This window comes from Vipera berus, assembly GCF_964194415.1.
Source record: "Vipera berus genome assembly, chromosome: W".
NCBI lineage: Eukaryota > Metazoa > Chordata > Lepidosauria > Squamata > Viperidae > Vipera > Vipera berus.
This window is the reverse complement of record NC_138210.1, coordinates 57,702,765-57,720,509: the sequence shown is the minus strand read 5'-3', so window position 1 is coordinate 57,720,509 and position 17,745 is coordinate 57,702,765. Positions and strand designations below refer to the sequence as shown.

The 17,745-nt window shown below is 45.0% G+C and overlaps 1 protein-coding gene across 1 annotated transcript; it reads right to left on the bottom strand.

Annotated features, from left to right (window-relative positions):
- Positions 1 to 1,098: 1,098 nt before the first annotated feature.
- LOC308676706 (uncharacterized protein) lies at positions 1,099 to 17,695 on the bottom strand. Its single transcript, XM_081342697.1, has 8 exons — positions 17,500 to 17,695; positions 9,394 to 9,583; positions 9,130 to 9,263; positions 8,938 to 8,992; positions 8,721 to 8,859; positions 4,645 to 6,266; positions 4,378 to 4,565; positions 1,099 to 4,278 (listed from the first exon to the last, which is right to left on the bottom strand). The coding sequence occupies exons 2-8, from the start codon at positions 9,436 to 9,438 to the stop codon at positions 4,215 to 4,217; spliced, it is 2,247 nt and encodes a 748-aa protein (XP_081198823.1). The 5' UTR covers positions 9,439 to 9,583; positions 17,500 to 17,695; the 3' UTR covers positions 1,099 to 4,214.
- Positions 17,696 to 17,745: the final 50 nt, after the last annotated feature.

Sequence of the window (17,745 nt, the reverse complement as noted above, 5' to 3'; positions counted from 1 at the left end):
GAAGACTTTGTCCTTCTAGTGCTGAGATCTATACTTATAAGGTTGGTAACCTTTGACCTTGTAGAAATGTTCGAAAAGAGTTTCATTATTAGCATTGCCTTTAAATAAGCTGCTAGATTCAATTTTGAGCTAGGAAATTCAAACAGCAACTCTCTAATTAGTAAACCTCAAATGAAAAAATTCAAGGAAATCCTCAGGTTAAAAAGGAAAAGATGGTTCCTTCAAAACCACCATAAACATCTTCTTAGATCCTGGGGAGCTACTGAAGGAACCAACACTTCTCTTACCCTGGAGATTCACCAACCTCTGGATTTAAAGAAGTGGATGCTGAAGAGGAAAAGTACAGTTTGAAAGAGCTGGACTTTCCTATTGCCCAAACTAGGAACAATTCTGGAGGACATTGGAGAGGGCCATAGGATATAGGAAGTGCCCTCACCAGTCTGAAGCGGCCAATAGATGCCAAGCTGACTCCACCTCCAAAATCACCACCACCACCGGCAGAATGGATGACTGAATTGAAGACCACCTGATAACACCCATCTAAAAACTACCATGGGCTACTGCCCACTTAAGTGGGAAAAACCAACTTTAACACTGGAACAGTTAAGTCCAGTATTGCTTTAGGCTCCATCAGTTATGAGTTGGAAATCTGAAGGCATTATAGGGATGCAGCAGGAAAAAAAATGCCAGGGTTCATTTGTCCTATGTTTACACACAAGTATTTTTTTTATTTTTATTTTTTTATTTTTTATTACATTTATATCCCGCCCTTCTCCGAAGACTCAGGGCGGCTTACAAGCTTAGCAGTAGCCTTTATTCTATGCATATGCCTGCTTGTTAGGGCTTTCACACACACCCCAAGCGGCATTATTACAAAGTCAGCTTATTGCCCCCAACAATCTGGGTCCTCATTTTACCTACCTCGGAAGGATGGAAGGCTGAGTCAACCTTGAGCCTGGTGGGATGCGAACCTGCACTAATTGCAGGCAGTGACAAACAACTCATTAATTATCTCTTTGTGAGGAATTACTGATAAAGCCTTTAAGCAAATGGTTTGACAACCGCATTTTACTGATATATTTAAGAGTTCAAGGCCAGTTGACTGCCAAAGCTAGCTAATTTTTATTGTATCGCGATAATACATTATTGTATTTACATTTATAGTATTGCAGTAATACAATAAAAGGTAACGAAAAAACTTAGCTTAAATACTAAGAACGTCATCTTATTCTTAAACCAACTAAAATAAAAAAACACACAAAACCGACGGTGAAAACAAAAACTGAAAACCAAATTAAAAGTAGCAATTAAAGCTGAATAAAATAAGTACAGTAAAAATAAAACCATCATTCCCAAGCCTGAAAATGTAAAAAATGTCTTCAACTGGATCCAGGAAAGTGGTCCTGTAGCCACTGGCCTGAGAACAGCATTTTCACACTTGAAAAATAAATGATTGCAAGACCAACCCAGTTAGGTAGTTATCTCAACTGAAGTCTTTTTCACAAAAGTCCATTACCTTCAAGCTTAGGCCAAGTTATTTGGGTGAAAACCTGCAGGTAGAAAAATCCTACAAGTACCTCTATCTTCTCCTGGAACCAAAAGCAGAGCAGTCAAGTATTTATTATCTTTTCAATCTCCTGCCTAAATCTAATCTGGGAGGGTTGTGGCGGGAGGGGCAATATGGGAAAACTGTGGCAGATGGGGTAAAGATGAAATACGGTTCATGCCATTCCCTGCCAGTTCTCCTCCGTAACTGTAGCTGTTGGCCTTGCAGTGTAAACCAGATAGGAATCACAACCAGATGAGCTAATTGTACTTAATTGTAAAGTTACATTGACAGAATCTTACAAGTTAAAAAATACATCTCTCCTCTCTCCTTTACATCCCAAGAAACTAGGGACGGCCCTTCCTCTTGCCCTGTCCATTATCCAGATGAGGGCTCTGCTGTCTCTTATCTGACTGTTCCCTTAGCAGCATCTCTTGGTCTAGTCTTCCAAGCTCTTTCCCACATACTGTCATAGTAGCTTATCATGAATCAGCACACACTTCTTGGATTCAAGTTGTACAATAATCTCTTCAGACATGTTTTAGGTTCACTGAATTCTTGTAAAATCGATGTTTAAATTGATGCATGGTGAGGATAGACCCAATACCATACGGTGGAATCTAAAGATAGCCCTTCCAAAATTGTTAGGTAGTTTCCACCGAATTACTTCCCCGCCCTCCCCGCCCCAAGGGGTGATATGAATAGAATTGCAATAGCACTAGCACTTAGACATATATATCACTTCATAGTGCTTTACAGCAGGGCTTTTCAACCTTTTCACAGATTGTATCACTTTTAGGACATGACAATATTCGAGTACCACCAGTGTTTAGCAAGGTGTCAAAAACATGATGACTAAAAAAAAAGGGGGGGGATTTTGGGCTTTACTGGTTAGATTCATTTGTTATAGAAATGGCTAGTTTATAATATGGAAAAGTAAAAAGTTGATGTTCAATGTTAATGCTTCCTTCTACTGCAACAGAGGAAGTCAGAAGACAATGCCTTTTCTTTTTCCCTTTTCCCCCTCATTTTTTCCTTTTTCTCTCACCCTTCGCTCACAAAAGTCCCCCCATCCTTTGCTTGCAAAAGCCCCTCACTTGCTCTCTCACTTACACTTTGCTTGCAAAAGCTCCTTGCTCTTTCATTCACACTTTGCTTGCAAAAGCCTCTTTCACTCACTCACACTTTGCTCGCAAAAACCTCTCACTCACTCACTTTGCTCACAAAAGCCTCTCTCACTCTCACTCACGCTCACATTTTGCTCGCAAAAGTCTCTCGTCCGCTCGGTCACTCACACTTTGCTCGCAAAAGCTTCTTGCTTGCTCTCAGTCACTCACCCTTTGCTCACAAAAGCCCCTTGCTCTCCCTCTCACTCAATTTGCTTGCAAAAGCCCCTCACTCACTCAGTTTGCTCACAAAAGCCTCTTGCTCTTAGTTTGCTCGCAAAAGCCCCTCCTTCTTTTACTCACTCACTTTGCTCACAAAAGCCTCTCACTCACTCACTCACTCACTTTGCTCACAAAAGCCTCACTCGCTCTCTCACTCACTCCCTCTTTGCTTGCAAAAGCCTCTCACTTGCAAAAGCCTCTCACTTGCTCTATCACTCACTCACACTTTGCTTGCAAAGGCCTCTCAGTCACTCACTTTGCTCACAAAAGCCTCTCTCACTCTCACTCACTCACTTTGCTCACAAAAGCCTCTCACTCGCTCTCTCACTCACTCCCTCTTTGCTTGCAAAAGCCTCTCACTTGCAAAAGCCTCTCACTTGCTCTATCACTCACTCACACTTTGCTTGTAAAGGCCTCTCACTCACTCACCCTTCGCTCACAAAGACCGCTTGCTCACTCTTCACTGCTTTGCTTAACAAAAGCCTCTTCTCTTCTCTCTTTCTCTGTTTTTTTTTCTCTCCCTCTCTCACCAAACATGCTCCTTTTATAGCTTCTCCTCTCTCTGCTCTCCTCCTCCTTTTCTCTTCTGGGTGCATGGGAAGCTCCAATCAGCATTTAGCTGTGAGCGCAGATCCTGGGGCTTCTGCCAAGCACTGCAGCTCCAGCTGATCTCCTCCAGGCCTGTGCGGCACTTTAGCTCGTTCCCTCCCCCACTACACATGGCTAGGGGTCATGTACCACCTGCCAGGTGCTAAAGTACCACTGGTGGTACACATACCACTGGTTGAAAAGCCCCGCTTTACAGCTCTCTCTAAGGGGTTTACAGAGTCAGCATATTGCCCTCAACAATCTGGGTCCTCATTTTACTGACATTAGAAGGATGAAAGGCTGAGTCAACCTTGAGCCGTTCAGAATCGAACTCCTGGAGTGAGCAGTGAATTAGTTTGCAGTACTGCATTCTAACCACTGCACCACCACGGCTCTATCTACTGTTCATAGAATGAAAGCTATGCTGGAGTTCCACATTTCAGGTGAAGAGATAAAGATATCAAATCTGCTGAGATATCCTAGCAATACTTCTCAGATTTTCTATTCATGTGGTAGACAATGTTTCCTCACTAACCATTTAATTTAGAATGGACATATAATTTACTAGCTTTTTAGAGAAAATAGAGATGGTGCCTCCATTGCTTTCAGAATTATTGGTTATGGTGCCTTGACCCAAGATAGAGCCAAAAACATGCAAGTTCATTACTTGATAAAGCTCTTTGAACCTCAAGTCACTTTGGCTTTGGCAGGCGCATCTGAAGTTCAGCCATCATATTGGGGTGCATAGGCCCAAATCTGGGAAAGCAAAATAAATGGGTAGATTAAGACAAAATTCAAGATGACAACACTAATATCTACTATTCAATTACTATTGGATGTGGTGGTGAGATTTACCCAGATAATCTTGGGTTTTGTCTCTTTGGTACTTCCAATAAAGATGAAGCATCTTCAACTATATTTGTCTCTTGTGTTGGAGCCTCTGGTGATGTCTTTGGTTTCTTCAAGCTGGGTGCTCGTTGAATGGAGCTCTTACGACGTAGCAGCACCCGTTCCTTCTGGGCACTGTTATCCAGTGTTGTGACCTGCAGAAGACAGATGGATATGATTACTTCAATCTTTTGACTACTTTCATGCTCCACTTTCCTTCATAATTATGCTTACATCATGTGAGGAAGTTCTGGGTCCAGGTAGGAGATCTTCATCAAGAGAGGTTGGATGCTCCAGGTTCTTGGTGATCTCTCCCAGTTGACTTGATTGACCTGCTGTAGTCTCAGCCTCTTCTAGTATTTCTTCACTAAGACCACAAGTATCTAGCAACATCTCAGGCTGGTCTTCCTGGTTACTTCCCCACCCTTCTTCTCTTGTTTGCTGTTCCCGTTTTTCCCCTGTAGCGTGTATCTCATTTTTCACAGATTCCTTTGCTTCCTGCTCCAGATCTTCTTCTTCTGTCTTTCCTTTCTCAGGTAAATCTCCCTGCTTACAATTTCCCTCCTTTTCCAATCCTGATGCCTCTCTTTTCTGTTCTGTCATAACCTCAGTTTCCTTGGGCTCCCAGTGAAAGTATCTCTTCTTTTCTTCCCCTTCTAATGTCTTCTTCTGGCTTGCTCCCATCTCTGCCTTGTCCAGCAGTGGTTGCTGAACGTCTTCCTTCCTCGTTGCTATCTCTCTCATTATCTGGTGGCCTGTGTCCATCTCTATGTCTTCTCCCGGTTCCTCCCCAGATTCTAAATGCTGAGTCTTCATTACTGTAACATTTAGTGCATCATACTTAAGTTTATCTGTCCAAGTTATTCCCTCTGGTCCTTTTTCTTTTTCATCCAACTTTCTTTCCTTCCCCTCTTCGGTTTTTCCTATCCATTCTTCCAAACTCCAGCTTCTCTCACCTTTCCCTTTCTCTTCTAGCATCGTTACCTGGTCTCCTTCACTTTCTTCTGTCACACTTGTTTTTACCTTTTTATTCCCATCCACTTTTGTATCTTCCTCCTGATCCTTCTCGACATTTAACCCCTGGTCTCCTGCCATCTTGGCCATCTCCTCCAATCTCTCTTGTTGAGTTCCCCTAGTCCATGTTGCCTCTTCTTGTTCTACCTGCTTTTCCTCTTTATCCTGTGACAAGTCTAGGAGCTTTTGTTGAATTCCCTCATTCCACAACATTTTTTCCAACTCTTTTTCCTGTTCTTCTGTGATTTTTTCTGCTTCTTCATCCCACAGCTGACTTTTCCCAACCATTCTTTCCTCTTCAAGCACCTTATTCTCTGCCTGGTTTAGCACTGCTGAACTTATCTCTCCCTGCTCTTCTTCACCCACCTTTCCTTCTTCCTGGTTTTTCTCAACCTCTAATTGTTGATTACCCATAATCTCAACCCTCTCTTCCAAACTATCTTGAACAATTTCTCCAGGACACTCTGTTGCTTCAGGCCCTCTTTTTTGTTCTACAAATGCTGCCCTTGCATTTGGTGCTCCTTGCTTAATCCCCTCAGCTAATACAGTTCTGTCTTGTCCTGCTTCTTGACTCATCCCTGTCTTTTCTGCCTTTTCCATTTGCCCAAGTTCTCTTCTTTCTGCCAAAAGTTCATCTGGCTTCCAATACTGACTACAAACTGCATCTGCCAACTCTTCTATCGTGTCTTCTGGTGCAGCTTCCATCAAGGTAGATTCTTCAGATTTTCTTTGATAGAGTCTCCCAGTCATAGTTGGTGACTCCTCGTGTGTCTGTTGGATGCTGTCAGTCATAGGTGTTGTTGATTCTATTTGAGGGGTATCACTGAGGCCTATAGAAGACACTGTGGGGTAAAAATAAGAAAGAACATTTATCATTGAACTTGACTTCCTCCCCAAGACTGAGCATCCAAGAATTTAAAACAGCTTTCTGTGACTGGCACTCTGTTCCATTTACCCATATAGTAGTTCCAATATCCTGATTGAGTATGGCCAGTGAATGCTCTCCTAATGAAGCAGAGTATAGAATAAATGTTCCCTTCTCTCTGGGCATTTAAAAAGCAGGACAATTGTTTTATATTAGCCTTTTTCCAGCCCTTTGCAGCCAGCCTTTAACACAACTCATAGCTAGCATAATGAAAAGCTATGTTAGCTGGGAATTATTGGAGTCAAAAAGCTAACTCAAGAAGACCTGAAGCACATACCATAAAGAGCAACCAAGGATAGAAATCATCTCTATCACATGTTTTTTCTGGCTGTATGTGAAAAAAATGTTTTATCTTTCTTTCCAGGGAAGCTAATACCTTCATTTTAAAAAAATATAAATGCAAATGTGAAAAACAGCTAAGAGGGGGGAAAACTGACCTCATCCTTAAAAATCACAAGATAATCTGAAATTACAGAGGACCATTTAAAGTCAACATCTTTGTCAATACAATGACAGCACAATCATTGTCACATAAAGAGGCACACACATGCAGATACATTGACCAATATAATTTTATATACACTGAACCTCACAGCTTGAAATCAATGACAGTGATGAAGAATTTGGACCTGGACCTGGAAACTCAGATTCAAGCCTGTACTTGGCCATGTGGCTCACTCAGATTTTTTTTTAATCCTAACCTAATTCATCTCCCAGTTTTTGAGAGGGAGCCTTCATTTCTGGTGTCCTGAACTCTGAAAAAAATATAAGTAAAGGTAAAGGTTTCCCCGCACATGCATGCTAGTCGTTTTCAACTCTAGGGGCCAGTGCTCATCTCCGTTTCAAAGCCGAAGACCCAGCGCTTGTCCGAGGACGTCTCCGTGGTCATGTGGCCGGCATGACTAGACACCAAACGCGCACGGAACACTGTTACCTTCCCACCGGAGTGGTCCTTATTTTTCGACTTGCATTTTTATGTGCTTTCGAACTGCTAGGTTGGCAGAAGCTGGGACGAGTAACAGGCGCTCACTCTGTTAAGCGGCACTCGGGATTCGACCCGCCAAACTGCCGACTTTCTGATCGACAAGCTCAGCATCCTAACCCACTGAGCCTCCGCGTCCCTTGAAAAAAAATATAAATTAATCTAAATGTAATGCTAAATAAAGAGGAGATTCCCAGATCCTATTGTTATCTGTGAAGAAACACAGACAATCCTTTCCTCTTTAATGGATTATATATGAGAGTGCTCAGAAAATGATGGGAGAAAAACCACATGAGAAGCTGATTACAAGTGAGTATTATGAAATCGAGATCCTCCTCTCCTCTTGCATATTAAATTATGCGTGCTAAAATAGAATAACAAAGTAGTCTGAAAGCACCTTATTCAAGTCACAGGTATTTGCCAATAAACACAAAAAAATTCAGTTCATGTGCACAACTGGAAAACAAATTAACTTCCTATACACACACACACACACACACACAAGGACAGGAAATAGGAGTAAACAGCTCTGTGGATTGTGTAAGCTGGTTTTACAATCCACATTAGTAGGACAATCTTTCAAGTTCAAAACCCTTTTGAACACATTTGTAAACATTGAAGAAAAATTGTAGGAAAACGTTGGCCACTTCTGTTAATATTGTATATGTCTTTGCCCCTGTCCTCCCATAATTTAAAAATGTTAGAGATGTTTTACTTTCCCTATATTATCTTTTAGTTGTGTTAGTTTCTCAAATATTTTTAAATGTATTGTTTTCCAGTTTCTTTAAATGTAATTACTTCACTTTGTATCTTTCAGAAGTGTATGTTTTTGTCCGACATAGCTTTTTGAATGGAGAAAGACAGACGCCGGTTTAATTTAATGCTACCATCTATGCCAGCGGTGTCAAACTCAATTTCATTGAGGGCCGCATCAGCATTGCAGTTGCCCTCAGGGGGCCGGGTGGGTATGGCCAGGGTGGGTGTGGCCTACTGGGTGGGCGTGGCTAGAGTGCGTATGGCCTACTGGGTGGGCATGGCCAACTCTACATCATTCGCATCAAGGGCGCCTATGGGGGCCTGGGCAGGAGTGGGACAGATCTGGGGGTCTCTGGCAGAAGGAGGGTCTCTGGGCCAGGGCCAAGGCAGTGGGGGCCGTTCCCTCACTGTTTCCAGGATGGCTTCGCGGGCTACATGAAACCACTTCACGGGCCGGATCCAGCCCCCAGGCCTTGTGTTTGACATGTCTGATCTATGCTGTTGTAAAGTCCATAGGGAAAGGATCATGAAAACCCACTAGCAAAAAAAAACAACCACCAGTAGATTTCCTGCTGTGGGAATCCTCCATTCCTCACAATATAGCATCACCAACATTCCAGAAGTTTCAGTCACCTGAGAACTTTTGTTCAGATTCTTCTTGTCCCTCACATCTGTTGGGAAATTTGGAAGATCTGAGAAAAGACTCCATTGCCTGATCACCAATAACTGCAGTTTCTGGTGTTCCTTGGATCTCCTGAATGAGTGGGGTTATCTGAAAAGAAAGGAGTTTGTTGGAGGAAAGGTGGAGCACAGAAGGATTTTGCTCCACCTCCTCTCATCCAACACCTACCTCCGCTGTGAAAGGACCTTCAGTGACCTTCAGATGCTCCCTTGGAAAAACATCCCTGCAGAAGAAGGCAGGAGGGGAAGGAGAAGTAAATCTAACTGCAGAAGAGATAATTCTACTCCAACGGTCACTGCACCTCAGAGGTACCAGACAAACTCCAAGGAAAATAATTATTCCTCATCAGATTCTTGTTACCCAGAATACGTTGTCTCCACTTCAGATTCACGGTGGCTTCTTAGGTTCTTCATCTCCCTTCCACTTCTTGGCTCTTCTGCTCTTGGGTGAGTTTCATTTCCAAAAAGGTAAGTAGTGAAGGAGGAAACAAAATCCTGAAAACAGGGTGAAGAGAAAGAAACACTGAATAGGGACTGCTAGTAGAGGCAGCCAGTAAACCCCCTTAAGATAAACCAGAGGTTCTGGTTTCCACCCAAGCCTGAGAGATGATAGGGTGCCACTAACCAAAGCCTGATGCAGGGTCCCAAAGAATGATCGAAGATACTCCATTATGCTGCTGGGGTAGCTGAAGAGAAGGTACACAGTAGCTTCCCCTTCTCCTCAGAGAGGGAAGTTAACGTCACTAAAGTATTTGACCACATCCTTCTCTTCCTTTGCCTTGCAATTTGCCATAGTTTGTTCTGGCTTTGCATAACTGTGAAAGAAATAAAAGCACACCATATCCTACAGAAACAAGAAGCATGTGAACTATCAAGCACTGTCAAAATCAAACTAGAGGAAGTATAATAATCTCCATAAATAATTTCCACAAAGTTGTTGCTATATTATTCCAATTAGTTACACCTCCTTCAAAATCTCCCACAAATAGATGGTTGAAACAATTTTATTTCTTTCTTCCTTTTTTTCTTCCTCTGAAATTTAGCAACAACCTTCATTTATACTGGCTGGAGTAAACCTGGTGATAAACCTTTGGCTATCTTAATCCAGAGGAAGGACTAGTAGCAAATTATCAGTGATCAGAGTTAAACCTGATGATTAATTAATTGTTAGTTTTAATGACATATACGAAATGGGTTTGCTATGAAGTAGTCAAAGCTTATACAACTGTCTTTACTTTAGACTTTGAAAGAAAGAGAACATGTAGAACTAGAACTAAGGAGAAACTTCCTGACAGTTAGAACAATTAACCAGTGGAACAAACTGCCTCCAGAAGCTGTGAATGCTCCAACACTGGAAGTTTTTAAGAAGAGACTGGACAGCCATTTGTCTGAAATGGTATAGGGTTTCCTGCCTGAGCAGGGGATTGGACTAGATGACCTCCAAGGTCCCTTCCAACATTATTATTATTATTATTATTATTATTATTATTATTATTATTATTATTATTATTATTATTATTATTATTATTATTATTATTATTAGTAGTAGTAGTAGTAGTAGTAGTAGTAGTAGTAGTAGTATTGATACATACATATAGTAGTAGGAGAATGCAAAGAACATCTCCAGTCAGTGTTCTCAAGTATCAGGGTCTTGGAATAACAAAAATCTCCTTGTTCCCACTCTTGCAAAAAGAAAATTAAATAAATGGCTGAACAGAGTCACATTTTTATCTGTATGCATTTGGCAGTTGCGTGGTCCTGCTACACTTAAGAAATGGAATGGGACTCTTGCATTATAACATCACAATTTCGTCTCCCCCTGGCCTTGCCCCCACAGACAGTATTATCCCTGTAAACTTGTGAAAATAAAGCAACTGTGTTAGCCATTGTGTACCCTGTTCCTTTTCCCAGTAGCTCTGACTATCACTGCATCTTACTATGGCTATTAGTTTTATTGATTTATTTGTCAAATCTGTAAAACCACCCAATTCCATAACGGTGCTGGTAGCAATACCCTTTTAAATACAAAACATTATCATCGCTACTGCCATCAACAACAAAAAGATTGACACCTCAGAGAGCAATAGATATATAATTTCCATTTCCCCATATTCCCCTAAAAGGGATTCGTCATACTGCTTAATCCAGAGCCAGAGAAATGCCAGGTCTTCAAAGCTTGCTTAAACAAAATCAAGGTAGGGGCTGCTGCACAATTTTTGTGGGAGACATTCCAGACACCTTAACAGAGAAGACATGCTTCCTCAGTCCCACCAGGTATCCAATAAATTATGCCACTCTATCCAATTGTATAGGATTAGCAGATATCACAGATGGACTCTATACATCATTACCATCTATACACCATCATTGAGCGATCTTTTGGACACAACATCTGCCCTAAAAGACTATCCCAGCGCAGTATGATTTATTATTACTCCGAAGCGGACTTGTATGCCCTTAGGGCAGTTTCTGCCTCATGGGCGCGACCTGTCGCCTGTTTCCATACTCCCCTTAATGACGATCCCAAGCTTTGGGATTCCGAGAGGTGGCTGGGCTTAGATAGGGGCCTCGAGTCAAGACATGCTAAGAGGCCCCTGATAAAATTTTTAGCCGGTTATTTTAAGAGGTTAGGGAGGGGGAGGGAGGGGGGGGTAGGGAGGGAATCTTTAACCGGCACTCAGTCTGGTCCTGTTAGAGGTCCTGACGGGACGGGGTCGGGGGAGGTGGCTGCTGGTTCTGGGAATGTGGGGGTGGGGCTTCAAATCCCCACGGCGATAAGGAATGGCAGCAGGTGTTTGCGCGGAGGGCCATATCAACATCTGGGATCGCGCCCCCGCTATCTCCGAGCGGTGGCGCGCTCCGACCCTCCGGTTAGCACCCTCCTACCCGGGGATGAGGGTGATCAGGCCCCTGAGCTCAGGTTGGTCTATTTTAACGCTAGATCCGTAGTTAACAAAGCTCCCCTCATCCGTGATCTGATCGAGAAGGAATGTGCGGATCTAGCGTGCATCACGGAAACTTGGTTGGGTTCGGAGGGAGGGGTGCCTCTCACCGAGTTATGCCCGCCAGGTTTCCGGGTGCTGCACCAGCCACGGGCTCAGGGCAGGGGTGGTGGGGTGGCAGTGGTTATTCGGGAGACTTTGTGTCCCCGGGAGGCCACCATTGTCCAGATGGCCGGGAGTGAATCCCTCCTCTTGAGATGTGGTCCTCGGGTTCAGTTGGGCTTGTTGCTCACATACCTGGCGCCCAGCTGTGTGGCAACAGCCCTGCCTGAGCTGCTCGACACCCTCTCAGGGTTGGCGGTGGAGTTCCCCAGGCTTATAGTCCTGGGTGACTTCAACCTGCCATCACTGGGGGGGTCGTCGGAGTTAGCTCGGGAGTTCATGGCTTCCATGACAGCCATGGGCCTGACCCAGGTTATTGAGGGCCCTACTCACGAGGGGGATCATACTCTCGACCTGGTGTTCCTGTCTGGACAGTGGTTGGATGATCTGGGAGGGGGTTCTCCGTTCATCACCCCTCTGTCATGGTCAGATCATCACCTCCTGAGGCTGGTTTTCCGTCATGCCATCCCCCGCCGCTGGGCGGCGGAACCGACCAGGTGGTTCCGCCCCAGGCGCCTAATGGACCCGGATCGGTTCCAGAGGGCGCTTGGGCCGATACCTATCACCCTTACCCACAGCCCAGTCGATGCTCTGGTGGAGGCCTGGGAAACGGCTGCCACCAGGGCACTCGACTGTGTTGTACCCATGCGACCTCTGACTCGGCGCAGATCCCGCTGGGCTCCATGGTTCTCTGTGGAGCTCCGGGAGATGAAGCGTCGGAGACGAGGTCTAGAGAGCGGTTGGAGATCCAGCCGATCCGAATCCGACCGATTGCAGTTAAGAACCTTTATAAGGTCTTATCTTGCGGCGATAAGGACGGCGAAGTCTAACTACTTTGCCGCCCTTGTCGCGTCCGCAGATAATCGCCCGGCCGCCCTGTTTAGGGTGACTCGCTCCCTCCTTAACCAGGAGGTGAGGGAGGATCCCTTGCAGGGACGAGCCGAGGAGTTCAGTCATCATCTGACGGACAAAATCGCTCGGATCCGGACCGGCTTGGACTCTGACTGGGCAGAGTCTGATGTGGAGGAATCAGGCGGTCTTGAGCATGTTATCTGGACTGAGTTCGACCCTGTTTCCCCTGATGATGTGGACAGGATCATGGGGAGACTGAGCTCCACCACCTGTTTGCTGGATCCGTGCCCCTCCTGGCTAGCTTATGCGGCTCGGGAGGGAACACGAGGCTGGTTCCATGCAGTAATAACTGCTTCTTTGAAGGAGGGTGTCTTCCCTGCCGCCTTGAAGGAGGCAGTGGTGAGACCCCTCCTCAAGAAGCCTGCTTTGGACCCGGCTGTTTTAAACAACTATCGTCCAGTCTCCAACCTTCGCTTTCTGGCGAAGGTTGTTGAGAGTGTGGTGGCGCATCAGCTCCCTCTGTTCCTGGAGGAAACTGATTATCTGGACCCGTACCAATCGGGCTTCAGGCCCGGACACAGCACGGAGACGGCATTGGTCGCGCTGGTGAATGATCTCTGGAGGGCTAGGGACAGGGGTTGCTCCTCTGTCCTGGTCCTATTAGATCTCTCAGCGGCTTTCGATACCATCGACCATGGTATCCTGCTGCGGCGTCTCAGGGGGTTGGGAGTGGGAGGCACCGTTCTACGGTGGTTCTCCTCCTACCTCCTGGGCCGCTCGCAGTCGGTGTTGACAGGAGGGCAGAGATCCGCCCCAAGGTCTCTCATTTGTGGAGTCCCTCAGGGGTCGGTTCTCTCGCCTCTCCTGTTCAACATCTATATGAAGCCGCTGGGCGAGATCATTCGTGGTTTTGGGGTGGGGTATCACCAGTACGCTGATGATACCCAACTTTTTCTTTCCACCCCGAACCAACCCAGTGATGCCCTCTCCGTGATGTCCCGGTGCCTGGAGGCGGTTCAGGTCTGGATGGGGAGAAACAGGCTTCGTCTCAATCCCGCCAAGACTGAGTGGCTGTGCATATCGGCGTCTCGGGTTAACCAAGTTATTCCACCTCTAATGATGGGGGGTGAGGTGTTACCCCCCGTTGATAGGGCTCGCAACTTGGGCGTCCTACTGGATTCACGGCTCAATTTTGAAGATCACATAGGAGCCGTGACCAGGGGGGCTTTTGCACAGGTTCGCCTGGTGCGCCAGTTGCGTCCCTATCTGGACTGAGACGCCCTACGCACAGTCACTCATGCGCTTGTGACCTCCCGTTTGGACTACTGTAACGCTCTCTACATGGGGCTGCCCTTGAAGACCACTCGGAGGCTTCAACTGGTGCAGAATGCGGCCGCGCGAGTTGTAATGGGGGTTTCCCGATACTCCCATGTAACACCTCTACTCCGCGAGCTGCATTGGCTTCCGGTTGCCCTCCGGGTGAAATTCAAGGTGCTGGTTATTACCTATAAAGCCCTACATGGCCTGGGTCCGGGTTATTTGAGGGAACACCTGCTGCCGGCATCAAACGCCCTTCGCCCAGTGCGCTCCCACAGGGAGGGTCTGCTCAGGGTTCCGCCGGTGAGAGATTGCCGGCGGGTGACACCCAGGGATAGGGCCTTCTCAGTGGGAGCACCTGCCCTCTGGAACCAGCTGCCGGTGGAGCTGAGGACTGCTCCCGACCTCCGATCATTCCGCCGGGGCCTGAAGACCTGGCTCTTTGAGCTCTCGGGCCCAGGCTGAGGAGAAAATTTTAACTGGGGTTTTTAGCGTACAGGGTGAATTTAATACTTTTTAACTGGTTTTAACTTTTGTATGTTTTGATTTTTAATTCCCTGTAAACCGCCCTGAGTCCTCAGGGAAAGGGCGGTATACAAATGCAACTAAATAAATAAATAAATAAATAAAATAAATAATTCACCAGGAGTTTTATAGATGAGAAGCAGCATTTTCATTTGCATCTGGAAACTAATGGTGCAGGTCAAAAAGCAGAGATGCCTGGGTATAACATGAAATGCTCATAGCTGCTTGTGTTACTGCACTCTAAACAAGTTGCAACTTCCAAGTGATGCCATGCCGACTGTTGTTGCAATAGTCCACACAAGAAGTGACTAAAGCATGAGTGACTGTCAGCATGGCCTCCCAGTCCAAGAATGCGGACAATTGGTTACAAAATGAATCTGTGCCATTCTAGCCATAGATGCCATCTGCTATTTGAGCAGGGTGGGCAGTCCACAATTCCCCAAATTACACACCAGGCCAATCCCAAGTGGGACAGGCAACTTTTTTATTTGGCGCTAAAACTGGAAAGTCCCCAGATCCAAATAATCCAAACATCCATAGGCATTCAGTCTTGCAAGGGTTGAGTTGTTCCTTCCCATTCATACCCCAACCACCTCTAGGCACTGGATCAAGAACTTGATAGATTGGGGATAGTGGTGGAAAAATTCTGAATATTGTATACAGAAGATACAAACTCCAGAATTTCTGTTGTGTGGGTGGGGAGAGAGAAATACAAGTTCCTGCCAACATACTGGATTTGCCGAACTGCAACGATTCATAATACAATTCCAATGCAGTAGTGGTTTCTTGTAAATTAAGAGACAGAAGTAGATTGACTCTGTTCCTCAAGACAATGACATTATAAGATCAGATCCAGAGCTGGTCCCAAAAAGGTGTTGTATTATTGCGTGGAAATGTACACAATATTATTGAGAAAGAAGAAATGGTTTCAAAGTTGAGTAAGTCACAGGAAAAATTGCTGAACTTTTGTGGAATGCATTATTGTAAGTTCATTGACAATGGAGTGGATTTTTTCTGGCATAAGGGTGTTGTTTAATTGACCTCTGGAAAAGTACTAAGAGCAGTTAGTACACTGTAAGGCTGATCTCAGTTCAAAAACCACCAAGTAATACCAATTATATTGTGAAAAGAATAAAATACAGTACTATAGTTTTCAATTTATATAGCTTCCTACTTGCCATGTGACTCTGAGCAACTAAGATAGGGTGAAAAACATCAGAAATATGACAATTTATAAAAACACAGGGTAGAAGCATGCCTATATGAACACCGTGGGAATTTGAACACTCCTAATTAATTCCAGGATACTTAAAAATGTGTGTACTGACCAACTGGAAATGTTTAAAATACAGTTTCCATTTCAGTATTTGGAAGACTGGTAATCCTCTTTAACATAAGATGTTATTTTTATTTATAAATACACAGCCATCGCTGTTTATTAATTATGCCATTCTTTCTGGATATTATAGCTCTTTTTTTTTAGTAAAACTGAAGTGGCTCTCAGTTTCATCTTAAACTGATGTGAGACCTTGTTCAAGACTTTTTCTTGAACAGGTTACGGTACTTCAACCTGGATTGGACCTTACGGACTGCAATTTTATCCTGTGTTTCTCCTAAAAGCATATGATGGATTAAAGGTAAAGGTAAAGGTTCCCCCGCACACGCGTGCTAGTCGTTTCCGACTCTAGGGGCCGGTGCTCATCTCCGTTTCAAAGCCGAAGAGCCAGCGCTTGTCCGAGGACGTCTCCGTGGTCATGTGGCCGGCATGACTGGACACCAAAGGCGCACAGAACGCTGTTACCTTCCCACCGGAGTGGTCCCTATTTTCCTACTTGCATTTTTAAGTGCTTTCGAACTGCTAGGTTGGCAGAAGATATGATGGATTATGTGCCATCAAATCATTTTTGGCTTCTAGCAAGCACATCGATTTTATCCGTGACAATCTGATCCTTCAAGTCTTTGACTGGGTCACCATTACCAACATAACTGAATCCATCCACCTTGCTGATTGTCCTGTTCTCTTTTCTTCCACTTTTCCCAGCATTAGAGCCTTTTCCAGAGAACTAGATCTTTGTTTGATGTGTCCAAAGCATGATAACTTGAACCTGATCATTTGTGCCACGAGTGAGAATTCTGAATTGATTTATTTGATCATGCGTGTGTTTTCTGGCTTCCTCAGGATTTCTCAGGCGTCTTCTCCAATTCCAAAAGTGTCAATATTCTTCCAATCCTACTACTTCAAAGACCAACTGTCACTTCCAGAGTGTCAGAGGGAATCTACCATGGCGACTTGCACGATTCTGATCTAAATTTCCCAAATCGCCCAGTAAGTTTCAGGCTGAGTGGAACTTAACTCAGAGCTTCCATAATATAATGTACTATATATACTCACTATAAGGGACACGGTGGCTCAGTGGGTTAGGACGCTGAACTTGTCAATCAAAAGATCGGCAGTTTGGCGGGTGGAATCCTGAGTGCCGCGTAACAGAGTGAGTGCCTGTTACTCGTCCCAGCTTCTGCCAACCCAGCAGTTCGAAAGCACGTAAAAATGCAAGTAGAAAAATAGGGACCACTATGGTGGGATGATAACAGCCTTCCGTGCGCCTTTGGCGTCTAGTCATGCTGGCCACATGACCACGGAGATGTCCTCAGACAAACGCTGGCTCTTTGGCTTTGAAACGGAGATGAGCACCCGCCCCTAGAGTTGGAAACGACTAGCATGCATGTGCGGGGGAAGCTTTACCTTTTATATACTCACTACATCAGGGAGAAGCTACTGTTTCAGTGTGCTTTAGGCGCTGAGGCTTTACAGCAGTTCCATGATAATGATTTGTATTGCAAATCAGGTTTGCATACTTTTACGCCTTCCCCCACCCTTCCTTCACCACTTTGAAAGACAACCCCTTCCCCCAACAACTATAGTGAAAACCTACGTTGAGAAACTCACATCCTTCCCCCGTCACACATCTTTTCGGGTGCATAAGCAGGCCCGCAGCATGTAAGGCTCGGTCGGGCGACTTGTTTAAAAGCATGAAAATCTGCAGGAATTCCTGGATAGCACACACACACACACACACACACAGACCCCTTTTAAATCGCACTAACAGGGGTTTCGCGGGCTCGTTCCAACGCAGTCATCCTGCGCCTACCGCGACGCGCAACCGGCTTTGCCCGGTGGC

Bases quoted from the DNA above. Each gene is read 5' to 3' on its own strand.
- LOC308676706 (XM_081342697.1), bottom strand. From the start codon at position 9,438: ATGGAGTATCTTCGATCATTCTTTGGGACCCTGCATCAGGCTTTG. The intron at 8,860-8,937 runs GTAGGTGTTGGA...CTTTCTTTTCAG, and splicing joins AAGGTCCTTTCACAGCGGAG to ATAACCCCACTCATTCAGGA. The intron at 4,279-4,377 runs GTAAATCTCACC...TTGCTTTCCCAG, and splicing joins CAAAACCCAAGATTATCTGG to ATTTGGGCCTATGCACCCCA.